Here is a 19,862-nt window from a genome sequence, read left to right on the forward strand (position 1 = left end):
GGTTAGGTGTATTGTGTTTTAATTGTTGTGATTTAATAAACAAAGACTTGTTTCTCCCTGAGAGTTTTAAATCGCACCATCGTCATCTGTACCTGAAAAAAAAGCACGTTTCCCAACATCACATGAATAAGTTTTTTTTGTTAACGGACTTCTTCTTGTTATAATTTCTCGTAAATTTCTTCCGACGCGTTTCGTCTCTAGCTGAGACTTCTTTAGGGAATGATTAAAACTAATATTGGACAGTATATAAACACATTCATGCGCATCAGTTTAACTTCCCACGGAAGTGAATAATAACTGAAACACGCTGTGAACGGATGTTACAGGAAACGCCCCAATTTGTTGCGGATTATTATATTTTGGGGGCCATACGATTAGCGCTAACTGTTGCGAATCAATAAACGAAGACTTTGTTTCTTCACAAGTTTTTTGCTTAATAAAGATAAAATGACCGTTTAGATCAACAGATTTGATCTGATAAATTTGCCACCGTTAGAAATACACAAGGCTAGCCTTGACGTTTTCGTAGTTTTGCCGGTAGCCAATTTGCCAGTCAGGCCAGTCAGTTAAGTCTTTTCCCATCCATACTAATAATGTATGCTTTCCATTTAAGTATGTTTTAAGTAACGCCCGTTTCTTTCTTGTAATTTCACCACCGTCGACAAAGGTTTGTTTACGGGCGTCCATATTTTGATACGCGGCAAAGGTCAAAAACGCGGGTTTAGGGAGTTATAGGACTACGCACTGACCTACATATATATTTCCGTGCCAAAGGAGGTTACATAACAACCTTATGTTTTTATAACCAAAACCTAACTTTTCAGAAATCAGAGAAATAACTAGAAGGTCAATATCTGGTTTTTTTTCTATTGTGGAGGCAAATATACTTCGTCCATTATAACAAAGGGTAAAAAATTTCACTTACCTTGCGCGAGGCTCTGATCTGCTGTTATATTTTGTTGAGAGAGTCGCAAGTATAAATAAGAGGCTGTTTTATTGTTTTTTTAGAGGGCACGGTAACGAATCTTGCAATCTGATTGGTTCTTTACCCGGTCAGTATTTTCCTATCTCTGCCCACGGGCCACGGTAACGCTTTCGTGAGTCGCCGAGTACATCCCAACTTTCGTTGTCATTTTTCATAAATATACCTCGTTTTCCGGCTGGGCAGTATTTTTAAGCAAACACGTCGGTCACTACCTCAAGCCGATAAATAACTTATGAATCCTCTCTTTTCTCTCTAATAAATCACTTTGGTTGACAGAAAAATATTGGTTTCAGAATTTATTACACCCATTTTGAAATCACTGATGGTCCCTGTGATCTGATTGGCTCTAATTGGTGCGATTTATTCACAAATTGCACCATTTTTTGCTTTAAATCGCATCTTTTCCCCACCCAGTGAGGAGGCTACACTAAAAACAAAACAACCAATCAGACTTCAAGGCTTGTTTAAAGTAACCGATCATATTGCAGGAAGATGAAAGACATGGAGTATCATATGGCAAATTTTGCAACTTTTGTTTCCAAAACTCTTATTTTTTCCTCCCAAAAAATGGATGAATTTAATTTCAAACCAGCTCAGTATTGTATTAATAAAATATTTGAACTGACCAAGTCCTGTATTTGGGCGATTTCAAAACGGATGTAATAAAGTGGTAATTGAACCTCGTGTTGTGCAATTTTGGTCTGAAATCATACTTGTGATTTCAAATCGAACTCGCGCTGCGCGCTCGTTCAATTTTGGAATCACGCGTATGATTTCAGCCCAAATTGCACTCCACTCAGTTCAATTACCATTATGAATTTGTATAAACAATAGTGTCATTACGTTGGTTGACAAGCGGCCTAAAAACCGTCTGCAATTAATTTTAATCGTTCACAAAAAGTACTCAGAAAGTTGAAACGTGAGGTATTTGGTTACAGTTAAACTGAACGATGGAACTTTCATTCATTTAATATCTGAATTTTCTCGAGCAATTTGTTCATAGTGAAAGAGCGAGCGAAGTTTTAATTTAAGTTCTACAACAAATATACGCTCCTGGTGAGTCTTTCCAATTCCGTTCAATTTGGACATTTGTACCTTAAATTGCACAACAGAAATTGAAGGAATTTTTTGAGAAAAGGCCGCTTTACATTCCCTTGTGTCTCGTTGGAGTGTGCCGTTCGAATTTAGTTTTTGTAAAGGAAAGATCAGAGTTAAACACGCCATTACAGCAAACAAACGAGCAAACTCTCACAACTTCAAAATAAAAAAAATTGAATTTACTCACAATTACTTTCCTCGCCGTTTACTTAATGAACAGAGGTAAATCTTCGCACATGAATGAATGGTCGATGAGGGTGAATAATACTTTCCGTTAGATCATTAACTGATTTTGAAGAAAACATTGTTGTGACAGTCCCTGCCAAACTAGTTCTGTTGGTTTTCAAATGTGCCTACGCTTTTTTTTTCTTGCGCGCTCTCTAATTGACAGGTGTCAGATTGTGACAGATACTTGTAAAAATAATGTTTCAAAGTTTGTTTGGAAGCCTTTTAAATCACCTTTATCGTTACGGAAATGAAAATGTTTCGCTGAGGCATCTCTCTTAAATTTGCATCACCTCTATTTTAACTACCATTTACCCACTCAAAAATTGTTCAGTTTATGGAAGATCTTGCCGTATTTACGTCCATAAATCATTCGGGTTCTTTCGGAAAGAATTTCGTCAAGTTTAAAAACAATAAATATGTTATTTACCGGCTAAGGGTCGGTCCGTATGGTGAAAAACTGTGACCTCGGTCTTGAAAATGCTGCCCTCGGCCTACGGCCTCGGGCAGTATTTTCAAGACCTCGGTCACAGTTTTTCACCATACGGACCTCCCAGCCGGCAAATAACATATATATATTGAATTATAAAATGCTTAGAGAAATGCGCGCGCAGTGATTGGTCAGAACGAGTACATAATATCTCCATAAAGCACACGGCTTACGTCACACGAGTGCACTGTTGTGATATAATGCACGCAGCCTACGTCACCGATACGAGCGCGCGCAATTCACGATACATTTTACAAAAGAAAAAAAGACTTGTTCCTCGAGCATTGTTGAGTTGTATTAGCACTTGGGAATTTTTAAGAACATTCGAGAAGTGCATTTCTCTCGTGTTCTTAAAAATTCCCGCGTGCTTATACAACTCAACAATGCACTTGGCGCGTTTTTTATTTATTTAATATCACGCTTACCTTGCATTAGGGAATAATTAAGTTGCTTTTGTTCAAAATGAGCTCACACTGTGGTGTTTTATTCCTTTGTTTTCAACAACCGTGTGAAAAAGAAGTAACTTATATTAGTGTGATGTATCCTCAGTTAGGAAGTGAGAACCTCGCAGAATCATCGTGATTTAGAACTGTAATCGCAAGCGCTGTCTAACTAAACTACAAAGGAAAAGAGAAAAGAAACATGACCTTACGTTGGCATGCCGCCTTAGAGCAAGGTCCCCCGGTGAATTTTATACAATGGCTCTCGAACAAGAACCTTTTAGTCAATCAATTAAGATGCGCCCAATGTAACCTTGCTAAAATTTTAACCTTTAATCTCAAGAACCATCACCCCATTGGGACTCTCCTTATTTGGTACATCTTTTGTACTTTATTTCATTAATAAAAGGGCTGAGACAAATGTACTTCGTATTTCATCAAACAACAATAACGTAAGGAAAGAGGCGCTCTTCTGAAATAAACTGTAAGGGAGCTTACTATCTATTACTAACTTTAGTGCCTCTTTTGTCGTGGGTGTGTATTGGCACGAACGCCCTTTAATCCTTTTCTTTTTCATCTAATATTGTAACAACTTTCATATTATTTAATTTATGACCAAAGTTGAAACCGGCCATTTCAATATGTCCAAAAGTGATAAAGGGTCTTTTCTTTTCAACACTGCACAGGCGCTGCAGAGGATGCAGAAGAAGAAGTGTGAGATCAAACAGTTTTTTCGAGGAGTTCCCCAGAGTTCTACTTGGTAAACTCCTGCTGACAGTGTATTTTTTTCTCTGCCGAGGACTCTACGCGACGAATTTCCAGGCACCTTGGTTTGAATGTAAGCTTGGTAAGCAAGATTTGTGGGCGCTTACAGGATGTCTGCTCGAGAGACCTCCAGGCCAGGCTAATCACGCCCTTTGTTGGACCTGGGACTGTGAAAAAAATTATTGTAATCGTTACAAGATTAAATGAGTTTTAAAAAGATCATTTTTTTTTTGTTCTATATTATCTCATTGTTTTAGTATATACTAGAACTACTTACAAAGTCTTGATCCTCTGGAATATGTTGTTCGAAAGCGAAATAGATGGGAATGTGACAACCAAAAGGACTCAGATCGTTCTAATATAGCAATTAGTTCATACAGGTGAATAATAATCGCACACAGCTGGGATAAAGCCTGAGACAGACATTAAAAGGACAAAAATTATCCAGATAAATATCATTCATTTCATTATTCCAGGTAGTGGAAAGACGGGATATGACTGCTCTCCATAATATCATTTCAAGGTGTGTTCGCCCTGGAACGGAAGTGCACTCAGATGACTGGGCCTCTTACCTACAGATGGACCGAAGAGTAGACAACGTAAGCGCACAACAAGTAGTGGTCCACTGACTCAACTTCGTGAATCCAGTCACTGGGGTGCACACCTAAGAAATCGAGTCCTACTAAAACAGTTGAACATTGGGCCAGAAAACACGCCGGGGGATAAGAAGGGAAGACATGCTGTCCTACCACGACGAGCAAATGTGGCGTCAGTGGAGAGCGGGAACCCCTAAGCAAGCCATGCAGAACTTTTTGGCCGTGGAACGCATATCGATATTTAGTTAATAATCCGTTCTTCTAAATACGCAACATCCTTTTTAAGTTTCTATCAGTTTTACTTTGAATTTCGGTAACGATAAGAACGAGAAACAATCAAGCTACATCCATGACTTCGTTGAATAGATTTTCGTATGTTAAGTGTACTGTCCACACTGGTCCAAGAAGATTTTCTAACGAAAAGAAGAATTTTTAATGCGATTTTAACTCAAGTTTTACCTCATTTTGAATACTGATCTTTTCGAATTCGCGGATGAGAAGGGCTTTACGAATGACCTGGATGCATTGAGTTTTTTGCCGTAGATTATCATTATAATAATATTTGGTAAAACAATTCATTCATTTTCATGCGTGGAAACAACACTTTTGTTGCGTTGTGAGAGCGCAATGACGTTTTTCAAAGCAACCGCGAAGTGTGGTCGGGGCCTTAATGTTGGAAGTAAAATTAATGCCAGTGGTTTAACGCGCATCAATCAGAGTGTGAAAAAATAAAACGTGATTGAAGAGTTCAAAAGATCGGTGATTCAGTTGTAATTATAACTAATAAAGTTTTAGAATTATTCTACGATATGAATGTTGTTGTACCAATGGCTGAATATTTTTCGTGGCGGTGTTTATGGTCCAAAAAAAAAAAAGAAAGAAAGAAAGAAAGAAAGAAAGAAAAGCTAAAACAATGACTCGAACAATTTACGGTATGACAATATCAGGGGCTTTTTTCTTGAGCTGTTTCATGTGAAATGATGAAAACCCTTCCAAAAAATTACAGTTAAAGCTTAAAGTAATATCTCAATGCGAATTGTTGAATCTGACCCTTCTAAGTGTTGAAGAGAAAGCCGGAACGCGCGCGAGCGAAGAGAAAGGCGTCCCTATCTTGGAGCAAGAGAAACGCTTCAACGAAAAACGTTAGAATAGGATAATTTATCTTTTCAATACATTTCCCCCACTTCCTAGCAAAGAATTACGAAGTAATCATCGTTGGTATCGATGTCGAGCTCGGTTTCCCAGGAACAAATATTGATCCACGAAGTTCATACATGACACGCGTCCTGTATAGCTGAGATCAACAATTTCGATCGTGTCGTGTTTGTAAATAGTATAAGAAACATGGTAAATGTTTAGCTCGGTAATAAATTTTTTTTTGCTAAATTAGTTTGACCATAATATATAGATTTAGCCAAGCCTAAAAGCAGAGCTCGCGTTTTTTTTCCCGCATGTTAGTGACAAAAGGGATCTGATCAAAGGACAAAAACAAAAGACAAGAAATCATTACTTACACAGTGAGTTCTGATGATTATTTTTTCTTAACCTGTGATCATACACTGTAACTAAAGTAGTTGAGATGATTGGTTTGGCCTGGGTTTACACTGGAATGGCTGTCAGGAGTAATGCAGTCACTATACAATAATATTTCATATTAATTTTAGTACCTGATGCACCATTCCAACACCTGGTCCCATATGTGATACTAACTCTGTCAGAGTGCCCTGGTGGACTAAACAGTAATTATCACATGGTTAATGGAACTGATGTGGAGTACAGAATGGAAATGCTTTGAATAATATCATTCCTAAAATCATGGCATTAAGAGAGAGTGTAAATTCAAAAAGGCGAAAAAAAAAATCCATATCATGCGCACCATGTTTATTTGACATTAACAAATAGCAAAATATCCAAGGCTGCAGCCTAATGGGCTCCCAGTTGCCAGAGGCTCTACGATTTGCTCACAGGCGACTAAAATTTTAAACAAGGAGCCCACAAGGGCACCTAAAACTTATAGTTCTTAAGGTAGCAGCCTCTATGCCTACTTCCAGTGAAGGAATGACAGAATTCACTGTGCATTTTGCGCTTTTGAAATGAAAATGTAAAATGTGTTTGTCGACCATTGGCAAAAAATTTCCACTGATAAAAGTAAACAGACAAGCACTTTCCTAGAAATTCGAAACTTGAACGAATTTGTTTTGAGATGCCTGAATCAAGTTTTGAGCATCTGCTTACTTATTTAAGTTTATCGATCTATTGGCTACTAAAAATATGACTCAGGCTCTGGACTTTTTATTTGGGGCTGCCAAAAAATTTCCTTAAGCGGCAGCCTTGACATCATTGTGAAACTAATAGTCGTCAATCTGACCATGATAATGGTAATGTCCATGAGCAACCACACTAAAATGTCAAAATGTTTACTTTAAAGTACTATAGTTGGAACCTCCCTCAAGCAACCTTGACTCGTTGCTGACTGCGACATTCTTTTTGGTTTGATGATGTTGTTGTTTCTTTTTGCCTCCTAAGGGACCAATTGATGCATGCTAAGTTGCTCTACCAGCACAAGTCAAACAATGCAACAATGCTCAAGCCCTGATACCTAAATGCCTTTTTCTTTTTTTTTATTACAAGATTTTTTCTTGATATCAGAAGGCTGTTGTATGTACTAGACAACTCAATGTATACAAGGCAGTTTTATTGATGGCATGCACTGCTTGTAGTGTAACTAAGAAATTGCTCACAATAATGTCTCTATGAAACTAATACCAGTAATAACCAAAGGTTAAGGAGTGCAGGCGACAATGATCGAAGGTCCAAATGCTTTTGCTCCAACACTGTGCTCTGTGTAAGTTTCATGTGACCAGGGTTTGAGCTAGGGTTTGATCACTGGGGGATAATTTGTCCCCTTGGCTAAAATTTTTGGGGAAATTTTTATTTTCAGGGGGACAGACAAATTAATTTTTATTCAACATTTTTTTTTTACATTCTTACCGGCAAGCCAACAAAAACATTTTTTTCCTGATCCTTGTATTACAAGAAAAGTGATACAAACAAGAAAAGTTAAGTTATTGGTGTCGAGACTTTTTTCCCTGTCATATTTAAAAAGAGGATCAATGACTATGCTTTAAACTTCAAAACATTTCACAGCAAAATCTTGTCCCGGCATCCCCTTGTAAACTTCAATTCCTTTCTTAATTACTGGTAGACGTACGCCTCCTTTCCATAGCGCAACCATGTATGATCTCGCAACCAAGTTTTCAAGCTTTCGAGTTTTTTCCCTAAATTTTGAAGGGGACAAATTGTCCCCTTGGCTGTTTTTTAAGGGACAATTTCAATTGCAGTGTGGGATTGGCGCAATGGTGCAGCCTGGCTCAAACCCTGTGTGACAGATGGTCAAAACCCACGTGATCAGATTACGAGGGGTAGAAGGTCGAAACACAGGCAATCAAATTGCATTTTTTGCCTTCCATTCATTCTTAGTGGAAGTCCAAACGAATGCTGAATACATACATGTGACCAGCGCCGTAGCTAGTATGAGGCCAACCGAGGCACTCGCCTCAGTAAAATTTTGACGAATTTCGCCGATCATTTTTATTTTACATAAGCGATCATCGGATATTTTTAACGCATCATGATATTACAAAGAATTCAGCAATTCAGTCAATATACTATGAAAAAATTACCATATCATCGATCTCAAGGGGCTACGTACATTAACTCAAATTTTTTTTGAACAAATACTGATCAAAACCATTGGCGAGGTTAACGGTCACCCAGATTATGTAGCTTGTTTCTGATTATTGCTTTTTAAATTCCACTTAAATTTACTCGAAAAAAAGTTACCGAAATGCCCAGAAAACGCTGCAAATCGCATTTCCGAGAGACTAAAGTTCAAAATTTCTCGGGAGGGGGGGGGGGGCATGCCCCTGAACCCCCCTAGCAACTCCCGCCTGCCTCGGTTGGCCGTTTGGTCTGGCTACGGCACTGGTGACGCATGCATAATAACAACTTGGAGATTAGGATTGCAGGTGACAAGAGGAACCTGCAATAATAAAGATGATTTTTGATAAAATAGTCCTGTTCTCCCTTGTGGCCAAACTCTTGTGAGTGAGCACCTCCTGATTATGTAATGTAAATAACTGCTGAGTCTTGACACTCTGAGGGGTTGCATAAGTGAGGTTTGATTGTATTCTTGTTCACAAAGTTAAATTACCTCTAATATTACTATCACAAATCCACAGAAGGTTATATTTTGCTGCTTTGTAACCTTGGTTCATGTTATTTATCTTTGGATTTACTCCAATTGTCTTAGCAGCTGCCAAAGGAAAAAACAATTAATTATAGCATTAAAATTTAAGAGCAAGCATATATTTGGTACAGTGTATCAGTTTTACTTTTGGCTCTCAACCAGTTTCTTAGAACTTATTCAGTTAGACAAGAAACACTCCAGGGAAAATTCTATAAATGTAGATGTATCAGGGTGCAAAGAAAGTCATTTTTACAGCTTGCCATTCGGGCAAGCTGAAGCAACCATTTACTAGCCCAATTGTCATCTCAACTAGCCCCCCAAATTTTTTGATGAGCAGAATTGATTTCACAGTTCTTTTGTAAGTTGAATTCCTCAAAATACTTCACTTGCCCATCGGACAAGCTAAGAGCAGAATTCACTAGCCTGATAGCAAACTCCACTGGCCCTGGGCTATCGGACACTACTTTCTTTGCACGCTGATGTATCCTGATGTTTTAACAACTTATATTTATTTTAACTTTCCTACTCAAATAATAAATCCCCGCACGTTACAAGGAACAACTTTCAGTGTGGAAGAAATCACCAAAATTGTGTCCCTCTTTTAATAAGTCATTACTATCCATTGAGCATTAATTTGCCCTTTTTAGTGGAAAAAAGGCATAATAGCATGTCCCTAAGGAACAGCTAGGCAGGCTTATTTATTAGCTCTGCTGGATTTTGACTAAACTGCACCTTCAAAATTACCCCATGTCTTTTAGTTTTCTGGCAATGTGAGCCAAAAGTAGCCTGATTCTCAGACGTCAGAGGTCAGCTCTGTCCCAAAGGGACAGCAAACGACCTCGGACGTCTGAGAATCAGGCTAAGCCAAATGTAGCTCATTTAGAGCTGGTGAAATTCTCCAGCAGCCAGCAGGGCCCAGCTACATCACAGATGGGAAAAAGGTTTTACGTGACTAATCTGACGCTCCTGTCAAGCTGCCTTATATTTGATTTTAAATCAAGCAACACATTTGACGGTCCTTATGCACACAATCTTTTAATTACTTTTTACACTACTTACTGTAATTATATCAAGGGTTTCAATAAAATTTTAAACCAGGCAGATCGTTTCAGTAGACTAACCGACAGTATCCAAAAAAAAAATTCAAAGTGTCTTTTATTAGTCACCTTATGAAAGGAAAAAAGCAGCTACCTTCTCTGAGCAAAATAGCCAACACTTTTTGTTTGCTGTCATTGCTTATTGAAAAGCCATTGTCTCCTTATCAATAAAGAAGTTGAGAAATGTCCAGATCTGCTAGTTGCCCTACTTAAACTATAAGAAATGTTGTTGCATTAATAAACACAGTTGTCAAAAGTAGCTGGCAGCTGACGAAAATCACTACGAAGTACTTCACGGTTTGGGCTGGTTTCTCTACAGAGCTCTTCCTCTCATTAATTAGTGAAAGATGGCAAAATCAGTTATCTGGCCCAAAAATAAAGCTGCCTACTTAAAATCAAGAACCCTGATTGGTTTTCAATGCCAAAAATTATACTAAACATAAACAAGTTATAAATATAGAATAGATAAATAAGGCAATTTTAAAATTAGACCACCTCTGGTTAGATGTCCAAATTTCATGTTTCAAAAAAAAAAAAGAAAAAAAAAAGAAAAAGTGCGTTGAAAATAATATACATGTACCCTTGCATGATTGTATGCAAAAAAAAAGTGTTTCATTTCAAGAGTAGATTTCATAACCATAAGTTGGATGCATGCCACATATTCATTAGGGAGCTTACACAACAACAAGGGGGAAAGCAGGGAAAATGTTGTAATGTTATTGTGTGGGCCTCAGTTACAGTCAACTTACTTTTATTGTAAACAGTGGTACAACCAGAATTCCCCAAAACAAGAACGATAACCACATGCACAACGTCGAGCCTGCCATGTGTCCCTGCATAACGCATGCGCGAGACCTATAACCGCAGACCTGATATGTTTACATCTCCACCCTGAAAAGTCTAATGGGTGTGGCAGCGGGACTAACTACAATACAAAATGTTAGGCTAGTTAGGTATAACGCAACGACAGCTTATAATAGCTTTAAACTGAAATGTTTTCTCAGTCTGTAACGAAGTTTATAAGTCCAATCTAGATGGTTTCCTTACAACACGGCCACTCCTGGTTGTCAAAGGCAGATCATCACTTTTCTCAGTGGGTTGAGCTGGCTTTTGGGGTGTCTGTGGTGGCTTCGATGACAAAACGTCGTAGGGTGTCGCCATAGGTGTGGTGGGCTGATAAGAGGAAGTGTCCCGATTGTTCTCCAACTGTTCTTCAGAGGTTGATACTCTTTCACCCGACAGTTTCAGTTGTACTCTGTTGCGCCTTAGCTCTGAACCACCAGCTGTCTTTACTACGTATGACCTTGGCTGGGTAGTTTCTCGCTTTACTTCTACTGGAACCCAAGTCTTGGTTCGCGGTTGGAACACAGACACCTCTTGACCTGGTACTAGCTTTTGGAGTTCACGAGGGGACTTCCCATCATACTGCTGTTTCTGGACATCTTGTCGATGCTGTAGTTGCTCTTGGTTACATTCCATGGTTTGAGAGCGCTGTAGTCGTCTACTGCAAGGTAGTTGTGTGCGATAATCTCTTTGGTTTAGAACCTTAGCTGGTGAGGGTAGGTTGCTGTCAATAGGCGTGGTTCGATACGATAGAAGTGCGAGATAAGGATCTTGTCCGGCGGCATCTGATTTCTTCAACAGGTTTTTTACTGTCTGGACCATTCGTTCTATGAATCCATTGCTTTTTGGATATAGTGGGGAACTGGTAATGTGATTAATGCCCCAATGATCACAGAATGCAGCAAATTCTCGACTGCTATATTGGGGTCCATTGTCTGTAACCAGGGATTCTGGTATTCCATGCTCGGCAAATATTGACTTGAGATGATTGATAATAGCAGCAGATGTCAATGAGTTCAGCTTCCTTAGGATGGGGTATTTGCTGTAGTAGTCTGCGACTAGAAGATATTGTGCACCTTGGTAGTCAAACAAATCGCAACCAAGTTTCTGCCACGGAAAACTGGGCACACTGTGGGGACATAGCGCTTCCTTTGGCTGCTGTTTAGAGAATTGTATGCATGTGGCACAGTTGGCTGTTAATTCCTTTATGTCTCTTGATATGCCTGGCCAGAATAAGCTTTCTTTTGCTTTTAGGAGGCACTTTTCCGTTCCCATGTGTCCTTGGTGTATTATTTGCAACATCTGTGGGCGGAGCCTACTAGGAACCACGAGGCGGTGTCTCTTGAGAACGAGGCCATTTTCAACGCTGAGATCCTCTCTGAAATTCCAAAACTCCCTTAAGTCTTGGGGGCATTCGTTCGGATATTCTGGCCAGCCATGGTGCACAACATCTTTAAGGTGTGCGAGTACGACGTCTTGGTCGGTGCACTGTCGTATTTCTTCCAGTTTGGCGGGACTTGCTGGTAGAGTGCTTGTGATGGTGTTGACTTCAAGCAAAGGCACTTCGTCTTCTTTGAGGGGAGGTTCCATGTAACTGACCCTTGAGAGAGCATCCGCTATCACATTGGTTTTTCCTTGTATGTATCTAATTTCTACGTCATATTTTGCCATTTTCAGCAAAAGCCTCTGCAGCCGCGGTGAGGCACTCATTATGGTCTTCTTCCATATGCTTTCCAGCGGCTTATGGTCTGTTTCAATGATGACACTTTTGCCAAAGACATAGTGGTTGAACTTCTCTAATGACCAACAGGCGGCAAGTAACTCTCTCTATGTTGCTGTAACGCGACTCAGTCTCGGTTAGTGACCGACTTGCATAGCACACTGGTCTACTGTCTTGGATCAGCACACATCCAATACCTTGAAGGCTTGCATCCGACTGGATCAGGTTGTCTTTCTCTGGATCATAGTACGCCAAGACTGGTGTCTCAGTAATTACTTGTTTAAGACTCTCAAATGCTTTTTGGTGCTCTGCCTGCCACATGAATGGCGTTTCTTTTTTCATCAGCTGTCTTACAGGTTCTGAAGTCTGGGCTATGATGGGTGAGAATCTATTCAGGTAGTTGATCATGCCCATGAAAGATTGTAACTCTGCAAGGTTCTTTGGAGGTGGCATGTTACGGATTGCTTTGATTTTGTTTTCGTCAGGTCTGATTCCTTCAGGAGTCCATGTGAGACCGAAGAAGGATGCTTCGTTTACCTTGAACTGAAATTTGTCTGGGTTGAATCTCACATTGTTCTCCCTCGCTGTGTCGAGGACATTAAGTATTCGCTGGTCATGTTCTGCCTCACCTATACCATAGACGAATGTGTCATCCGCAATACCACTTAGTCCTTCCAACTTACCGAAGACCATGTCCATTTTCTCTTGAAAGACATCTCCGCTACATGTGAGACCAAATGGAAGCCTGGTCCATCTGTACTTTCCCCAGGGGGTGTTAAAAGTGCATAGTCTGCTGCTTTCCTCATCTAGGCTAACTTGCCAAAACCCACTGCGTGCATCTAAGATACTGAAGTGGGTTGAGCCACTCACCTTCGGTATCACATCATCTATCGTTCTCACATAGTAGGGATTGCGCTTAACAGCTTTGTTCAGGTTCCGAGGGTCTAGGCACAGGCGAATCGATCCATTTGGTTTTATTGTTACGACAGTCGAGTTAACCCATGGGGTGTACTCGTTGCGAACCTCAGAAAGGATGCCCCATTTCTTCAATTGATCTAGTTCTTCCATATAGGCATGCTGTAATTGTACTGGAACCTGCCTTGGTGCATGTTGTACTGGGGGCACTTTGGGGTCGGTTTCTATGTGGTATGGTGCACCTGGGAAGCACCCAATTCCTGTAAATACATCTGCATATTCTTTTAACAAATATTCCTTTGTTAATGGGAATGGGTGCTGCTTGCCTCCCATGTCAAAGAACCTAAATGTATGCAGATTATGCGTGGGCCTGGTGTGGTTTACTTGAGGGGTGGGTGTGCCTCTGTGGCTGATCAGATCATCGCTATACTGGTTGGCGGTTATTGGCCAGTTGAGCTTTAGGAGGTTCAGGTTTTTTGCTGACATGTTACCAATTATGGCTGGGCCATCAACATCAACAACTTCTGCTTGAATAGGTTTAGGGCTGGGGTTGTTAGGGCCTTTTACATATATTTGGCAAGATCCAAGGTTAGGAATCTCTACTCCACCATATGCGGATAGTCTCATCGTGGGTTGTGCTAAACCCATCCTCCCATTATTCAACTGTTGGTAAAGGGACTTAGGTAAAATGTTGGTTTCTGCCCCTGAGTCTATTTTACAGAGTGTATTGACTTGTCTTCCTTCTGGCCCCAGCGACAAGGACACCTCTAGTAGAGCCTTTTCTCTACAGGATATGGAATGGACATTCATGGATAGAGGTGTTGCTTCAATTGGGCCCAAAAACACATAATCACTTGTTGGCTGGGTGGACTCTGAGTTGGGTAAAGCATTGCTACTACTGGAAGCTTCAATTTCATGCACATTCTTTTTTCTAAGCTTTGACAGGCATACCTTGGCTAGGTGTCCTACCTTCTGACAGTAGTGACACGTTGCATTCTTTGCTGGGCACTGTTCACGTGCATGAGGACCCCAGCCGCAATTTCTGCAGGTTGGTGTTTTGCCCCATCGATTGCCATTTTGGGTTTGCTTCGTACCACCCGCTGCATTTGAGTGGTCTCTCTGATTTGGGCTTCTGTTCTCAGAAGTGACAGGGTGTACTTCTACGGCTGTGTTCATCAACTGAAGTTGTTTATCAGCTGATTCCTCTGCTTTTGCCATTTCTCTGGCTTCATTGAATGACAGGGTATTTCCTTTCTTAAAACAATCCTTTCTAACACGGTTGGAGTTCATGCCAAGCACCAGAAAGTCTCTTATAAATCGATCGTGATGCTCTGCTGGGTAGTTAGCTTCTTTAACAAGAATTCTTAGTTTAGCAATGAATTCTTCAAGTGATAAGGTACCTTGACGGAGGTTATGCAGCTCCCACGCTGCGATCAGCTCGTTCGAGTGAGGCTTTACGTAGTTTTCGAATCTCTCCCAGTAGTTTTTTAGCTTCTTTTGGTCATCTGCTGATAAGTCCCAACTGTTGAATAGCTCCATTCCGTGTTCGCCAGACCAGTACAGAAGGTGTTTGCACTGTACTTCTTCATCTATTTTCACCATCGGGCCAGTGAATAGCAGTTCACATCTCTGTTTCCACATTTTAAAGCGGCTGTATAGGTTGTCGTCTGTACTCCAATCCATGGAGGGACCTTTGTCGATAAACGAGGCGGTAGCCATTTTTGCTTTGTTCAATCAATCGTGTTGTTCACTCTTCCACTTCCACCAGTGTAGCGAGTTAAATTGTCATCAAATTTGCTTACTTACTTCGGCATCCCACTTCTGACACCATGTAATGTTATTGTGTGGGCCTCAGTTACAGTCAACTTACTTTTATTGTAAACAGTGGTACAACCAGAATTCCCCAAAACAAGAACGATAACCGCACAACGTCGAGCCTGCCATGTGTCCCTGCATAACGCATGCGCGAGACCTATAACCGCAGACCTGATATGTTTACAAATGTCACTTAAAAAGTAAATTCATGCTGTTTCAAACTTCCTTGCCATTACTTTCTATCCTCTAATTTGTCAATTTATTACCACCCAGAATACATGACCATAATATGTTAACTCTCCATTAGACATGGATGTATTGTGGTTCAATTGCTTGTCCTTGGTTCAAATTTTGTTTTCTTTTTTCTTTGTCAAATTCATTTTCATAATTATATAACCATGTTACCAAAGAACAAAGGAAAATAAAATTCAAGCCAAAGACAAAACTGAAACACAAGATGTGTTAGCTTATTGCATGGTCTATGCTAATTTCATTAAAAGAAAACTTAAGGACATTTAAAATATATAAAACTGATATATGGTATTATTTGAAAAAGAGTGTAACTATGTACTGCTTTCAAGAATAAAAAATGTCCCAAATAAGTTCAGGTTGAAGAACAGAATAATACAAAGAACATGGTAGTAACATGTGAAAGTTTCTATTTTCATCACTTGCAAAGACAGTTTTCTACAAATGGAACAGTAAACCACACAAACAAAGCATGGTAAGCAAACTGAGTAAAATTTGCATAATTTGTATCAATCTACCATCTTTTACAACATGAAAGATAATCCCTACACACAAACTGATCCACTTATTTATAAAAATAAAATACATTTCCTTCCTTGTAAGCTCTACTTATATCAAAATAAAAATAAAATGTTATTAGAATTAAAATTCAATGTTATTGTCATATTTTTCTCACTGTGTGGTCTTATTAATACCATCAGCAGTTACTAAGGTATCTACAAAGTAATCCAACGGCAGACATAACTGTTGTGAAAAATAAAACCAACAGCTAGATTGTTCACATTTACGATAAAAAGAGGTTGGAGAATTGGCACCCAGTTAATTATTGCTGGTGAATATTTCATAAACTGTCACAAAGATGAACAGAATAACTATCTCTGCAACAAAAGCTGTAATTTCCATGGATTTAAAATAGATAAATAAATGCTTTTACATATAAAATAATATTGCTAGAAATTGCTTCCATATGCTAGCTTTTAGTCAGCATATTGAAGTATTTGTTTAATGAATGAAATTCCGATTTACCCGAGGGAGTTTTAAAAGTATACACATGCATACTTTAAGAATTGAGTGTTTTAAAACTCTGTTAACTTTGTGGTTGTGGCCGATTCTACTAGCTCCAATAGGTGTTATGTCGACAAAGTTTCCGCACAGCCCCATACTTCATTATGCATACAGTCCTTTGTTAGAAGAAAACAATAGCGCAAACAATAGATTATCTTTGGGACTATTCGCTTTGTTTTCAAGAAGTTGAATTTTTTTTAAGTCTTTACTCAAACCTTCAAAAAATCGCCGTTTCTTAATTAAAAATTGCGCCGAATCGAGCGCTGATTTAAAATATGTAACAGTCAAATAAAAAATTACTATGCTTTATGAAATCTCTAAATCAAAACAGCTTAAATTCCGCCTCATATTAGCCTCAAAATTGTTGTTTTTGAAAGCAAATATTCATAAAACGATGAAAATAAAATCGATGCTCACCTTTAAAGTTGTTCATTGTCGTTGTCGTTTTTCCTTTTCCCTTTAACAGTAGAGTTGCTTATTTTTCTCTCTTCATTGAATGTTTATTTTCATCGGCGGTGGTTGTGTAGACAGGCACCAGCACAAACAGAGGCACGAGGAGCTTAGTTTTTTTTATGTCTTTCGAACATCATATACTTCGGCGATATGCTCGATTATATTTCCAAGAGGATCTTCTCCATATTACTTACGCCACAACCACTCCTGTAGGTAGCTACCGAAGAGATCTTTGGATATTCCTGTACGAGGTATACTTCGTTTGATTCCCCACCATGTATTTTCAATGCGCTGAGTATAAGCGCCTGTGTCTGGGTCTACGAAGTTTAGGCTATGGTTCACTGTGAGATGGTTGTAGCCCTCGTCCTGTAAGCAATCATAAGCTTTCCACATATCGCTCATCACGCATATTCCCGGCAATATTTGAGCGCGTATAACGGGTATGAGCGTATCTTTATCCCTGCGCTCTACCGGTACAAGGAAGCAGGCCTTGGTTTCATGGCAAATGCCATCAAAGACCCACTTTCCTTCGACGTAGCGACCGTGGTGATACATCTCATTTCTTCGTGCAAAATCCAACATGTTTTAAAGGTGAGGAAAATGATTTCAGTGTTAATTTTTGGAATTTGAATAAGGTATTAGAAATATAACTTTGAAAGTTACCCTTTATCGGCAAGAAGCACATGTAGATCAATGGTATAGAGGATAGACTGCTAGTCTGACGAAGACGATAGAGAACTGAGAGTTCGAACCCTGCAGGTAACGTAAAAAAAGAAAAAATAGATTGAGAGGGGCCTTGAAGGAAGGATAGATAGTAGGAAGTGCCCGCCAGAGAAATGGGGAAGAGAAAGAGGGGAAAATGGAGAGAGAGAGAGAGAGAGAGAGAGAGAGAGAGAGAGAGAGAGAAACAGCGCGGAAAGAAACGCTGTGAAAAAAATCCTCTTTTATTAGTGCGGTAAGTAATAATTAGGGATGTATATATTCAATTACCAAGGGAATTGTCTACTGTATTCAAAGACAAAGAGTACGCAGAAAAGAATTTCAAACTGAAAAAAAAACAATTCATTCGTCCATCGGGATTTAAACCCAAGCTTAAATGCAAATTGCTTACTTCAAAATTGTACAAAGAATTTAGCGTAATTCACGCTTGACGTAGCATACGCTAAAATGTTTACCACAATTTCGATTCTACTGCATAAAAATGAGATTCCCGTAAAAATATAGGAGAACAGGAAAAAAAAGGAAAAGGAAAGTGTGACCTTATGTCATTTCGCTGCTTACCAAGGATGGGAAACAATTATGAGCGAATGATAACGATATATAGAGAAAACGTTCTTACCTTAGGGTAATTTAGTTCAAAAAATGTTTGGAGATTTTTTATAAGATTCGGTTCTTCCCCAACCAGAGGCTGAAAATTAAGAAGGGCAGAAAACTGAATGAGATGAATAGTTCTCAAACACCAACTTGCAAAATTACAAAATGACAATACCAAATTAAACAAGCCCTGCAGGGGAAGCATTGTCACAATTTAGGATTAAATTAGGCAGCTCGATCGTAAACATGCATTTTTAAACAAGCTCTAACCTTCAAAATTGAAACTCCCGGTAAATCTTTACTGTTAGCAACGGCGACCGACTTGTGGAGGTAAATTTTTCTAAACAAAGAAAACAATGACAATAGAGGAGATTGTTATTTCAGAGTACACGTTTGCATATCAGTTGCTTAGAAAGAAACGCAAAGCCATGAAATTAATGAAAAGCGAACAACAAACATTTTACGACTACTTAACGCCAAACTACTTACCCAGTAGCTATAGATATTAACTGAAATAATGCCAACACTATCCATAGTAAAATAAAGAACATTGCTAAGAGATCCAACACATTAGGCGCATAAAACTCGTCGACATTAGCGAGAGAGGAAGCCATGTTGGATGATTGTAGAAACACGGCCAGCCCTAGGGCAGAGTCTTGTGATTGGCTCGTTCTGTCTGACTGGTCGCATTGATTGGATAGAATTTCCCGCCCTTTTCAAGCTCTCGAAGTCGCCTGCCGTGTTCAGGTGACGTGGCTTGCAATTTCTTCGACCCCTCTAGCTGTAAATTCAGTTGTACCAGACTTCCAATCTTCAAAAATTAAAAGCCATGTATACAAAGTGCTTTTAATAGTATTTACGGTGCAAGTAAAGATTTATGGCCCTCTATCTGCACATGAAGCACGACAAGACAGAGAAAAAAGAAACAAACTGAGGCCCTGGGCGTGAACTGCTACAGCCCTTTTCAAGAGGGGTGCTAGGGCGGATCCACAAATTTTAGAAAGAGGGGTACTAGCATGTTACATAGATACCATCATTTTATTCGCTGGTGACAGAACTCTGAGACTATCTGTACATCTGTGTCCAAAAAATTGAGCTTAAGAAGACAGATTCAGCCGAAAATTCGTTTTACACAGTTTCAGTTAAGAAAGAGAAGAAGGCCCCTCCCCCGCTGAAGCCACTAGCTTTGTTACTCTTATATCAAATATGAATACAGTCAACTCTAGCTTAGTGGACACCCCCCTGGGGGGAACTCCGCATATGAAAGGGGTGGGGATGCTCGTCGGAAATTTTGAATTAAACCCCCAAAGGAGACCGATCTGGGCGTGGCCCAAGCTCTTTTTGACCCCTAAGAGACCATGTTAACACAGACAATATATATATTTTTATTTTTTTTTGGCGTGCAACCCTAAACGAGACCTTCACGGCTAAATATGATGGCGTTTTACCCAGAACACCCTAACGGAGACCAAAATCCAAAATTTACACCCCTAAGCGAGACGACGAGCATCCCCACCACTTTCATATGTGGAATACCCCCCCC

At 39.5% G+C, this 19,862-nt stretch overlaps 1 protein-coding gene and 1 long non-coding RNA gene across 4 annotated transcripts; one reads left to right on the forward strand and one right to left on the reverse strand.

Moving 5' to 3' along the window:
- Positions 1 to 3,550: 3,550 nt before the first annotated feature.
- On the reverse strand, positions 3,551 to 18,955 carry LOC113677370 (ceramide glucosyltransferase-like). 3 transcript variants are annotated; one of them, XM_089193018.1, is made up of 6 exons: positions 18,809 to 18,955; positions 18,590 to 18,659; positions 18,345 to 18,413; positions 16,970 to 17,567; positions 6,267 to 6,331; positions 3,551 to 4,170 (listed from the first exon to the last, which is right to left on the reverse strand). In XM_089193018.1, exons 1-4 carry the CDS (start codon positions 18,931 to 18,933, stop codon positions 17,562 to 17,564), a joined length of 270 nt encoding a protein of 89 aa, XP_089049144.1. In that variant the 5' UTR covers positions 18,934 to 18,955; the 3' UTR covers positions 3,551 to 4,170; positions 6,267 to 6,331; positions 16,970 to 17,561. The 3 variants fall into 3 exon arrangements, with proteins under 3 accessions (XP_089049144.1, XP_089049142.1, XP_089049143.1); XM_089193016.1 differs by lacking the exon at positions 16,970 to 17,567 and adding an exon at positions 8,813 to 8,914 and having other exon boundaries at positions 18,809 to 18,946; XM_089193017.1 differs by lacking the exon at positions 16,970 to 17,567 and having other exon boundaries at positions 18,809 to 18,948.
- Positions 3,920 to 5,406, forward strand: LOC149034293 (uncharacterized). The gene is made up of 2 exons (XR_016182717.1): positions 3,920 to 4,085; positions 4,480 to 5,406. It is a non-coding gene; the product is annotated as an uncharacterized LOC149034293 (long non-coding RNA).
- Positions 18,956 to 19,862: the final 907 nt, after the last annotated feature.

The sequence above is a fragment of the Pocillopora damicornis genome, chromosome 14 (genome assembly GCF_964200805.1).
Source record: "Pocillopora damicornis chromosome 14, jaPocDami1.2, whole genome shotgun sequence".
In the NCBI taxonomy this organism is placed as follows: Eukaryota; Metazoa; Cnidaria; class Anthozoa; order Scleractinia; family Pocilloporidae; genus Pocillopora; species Pocillopora damicornis.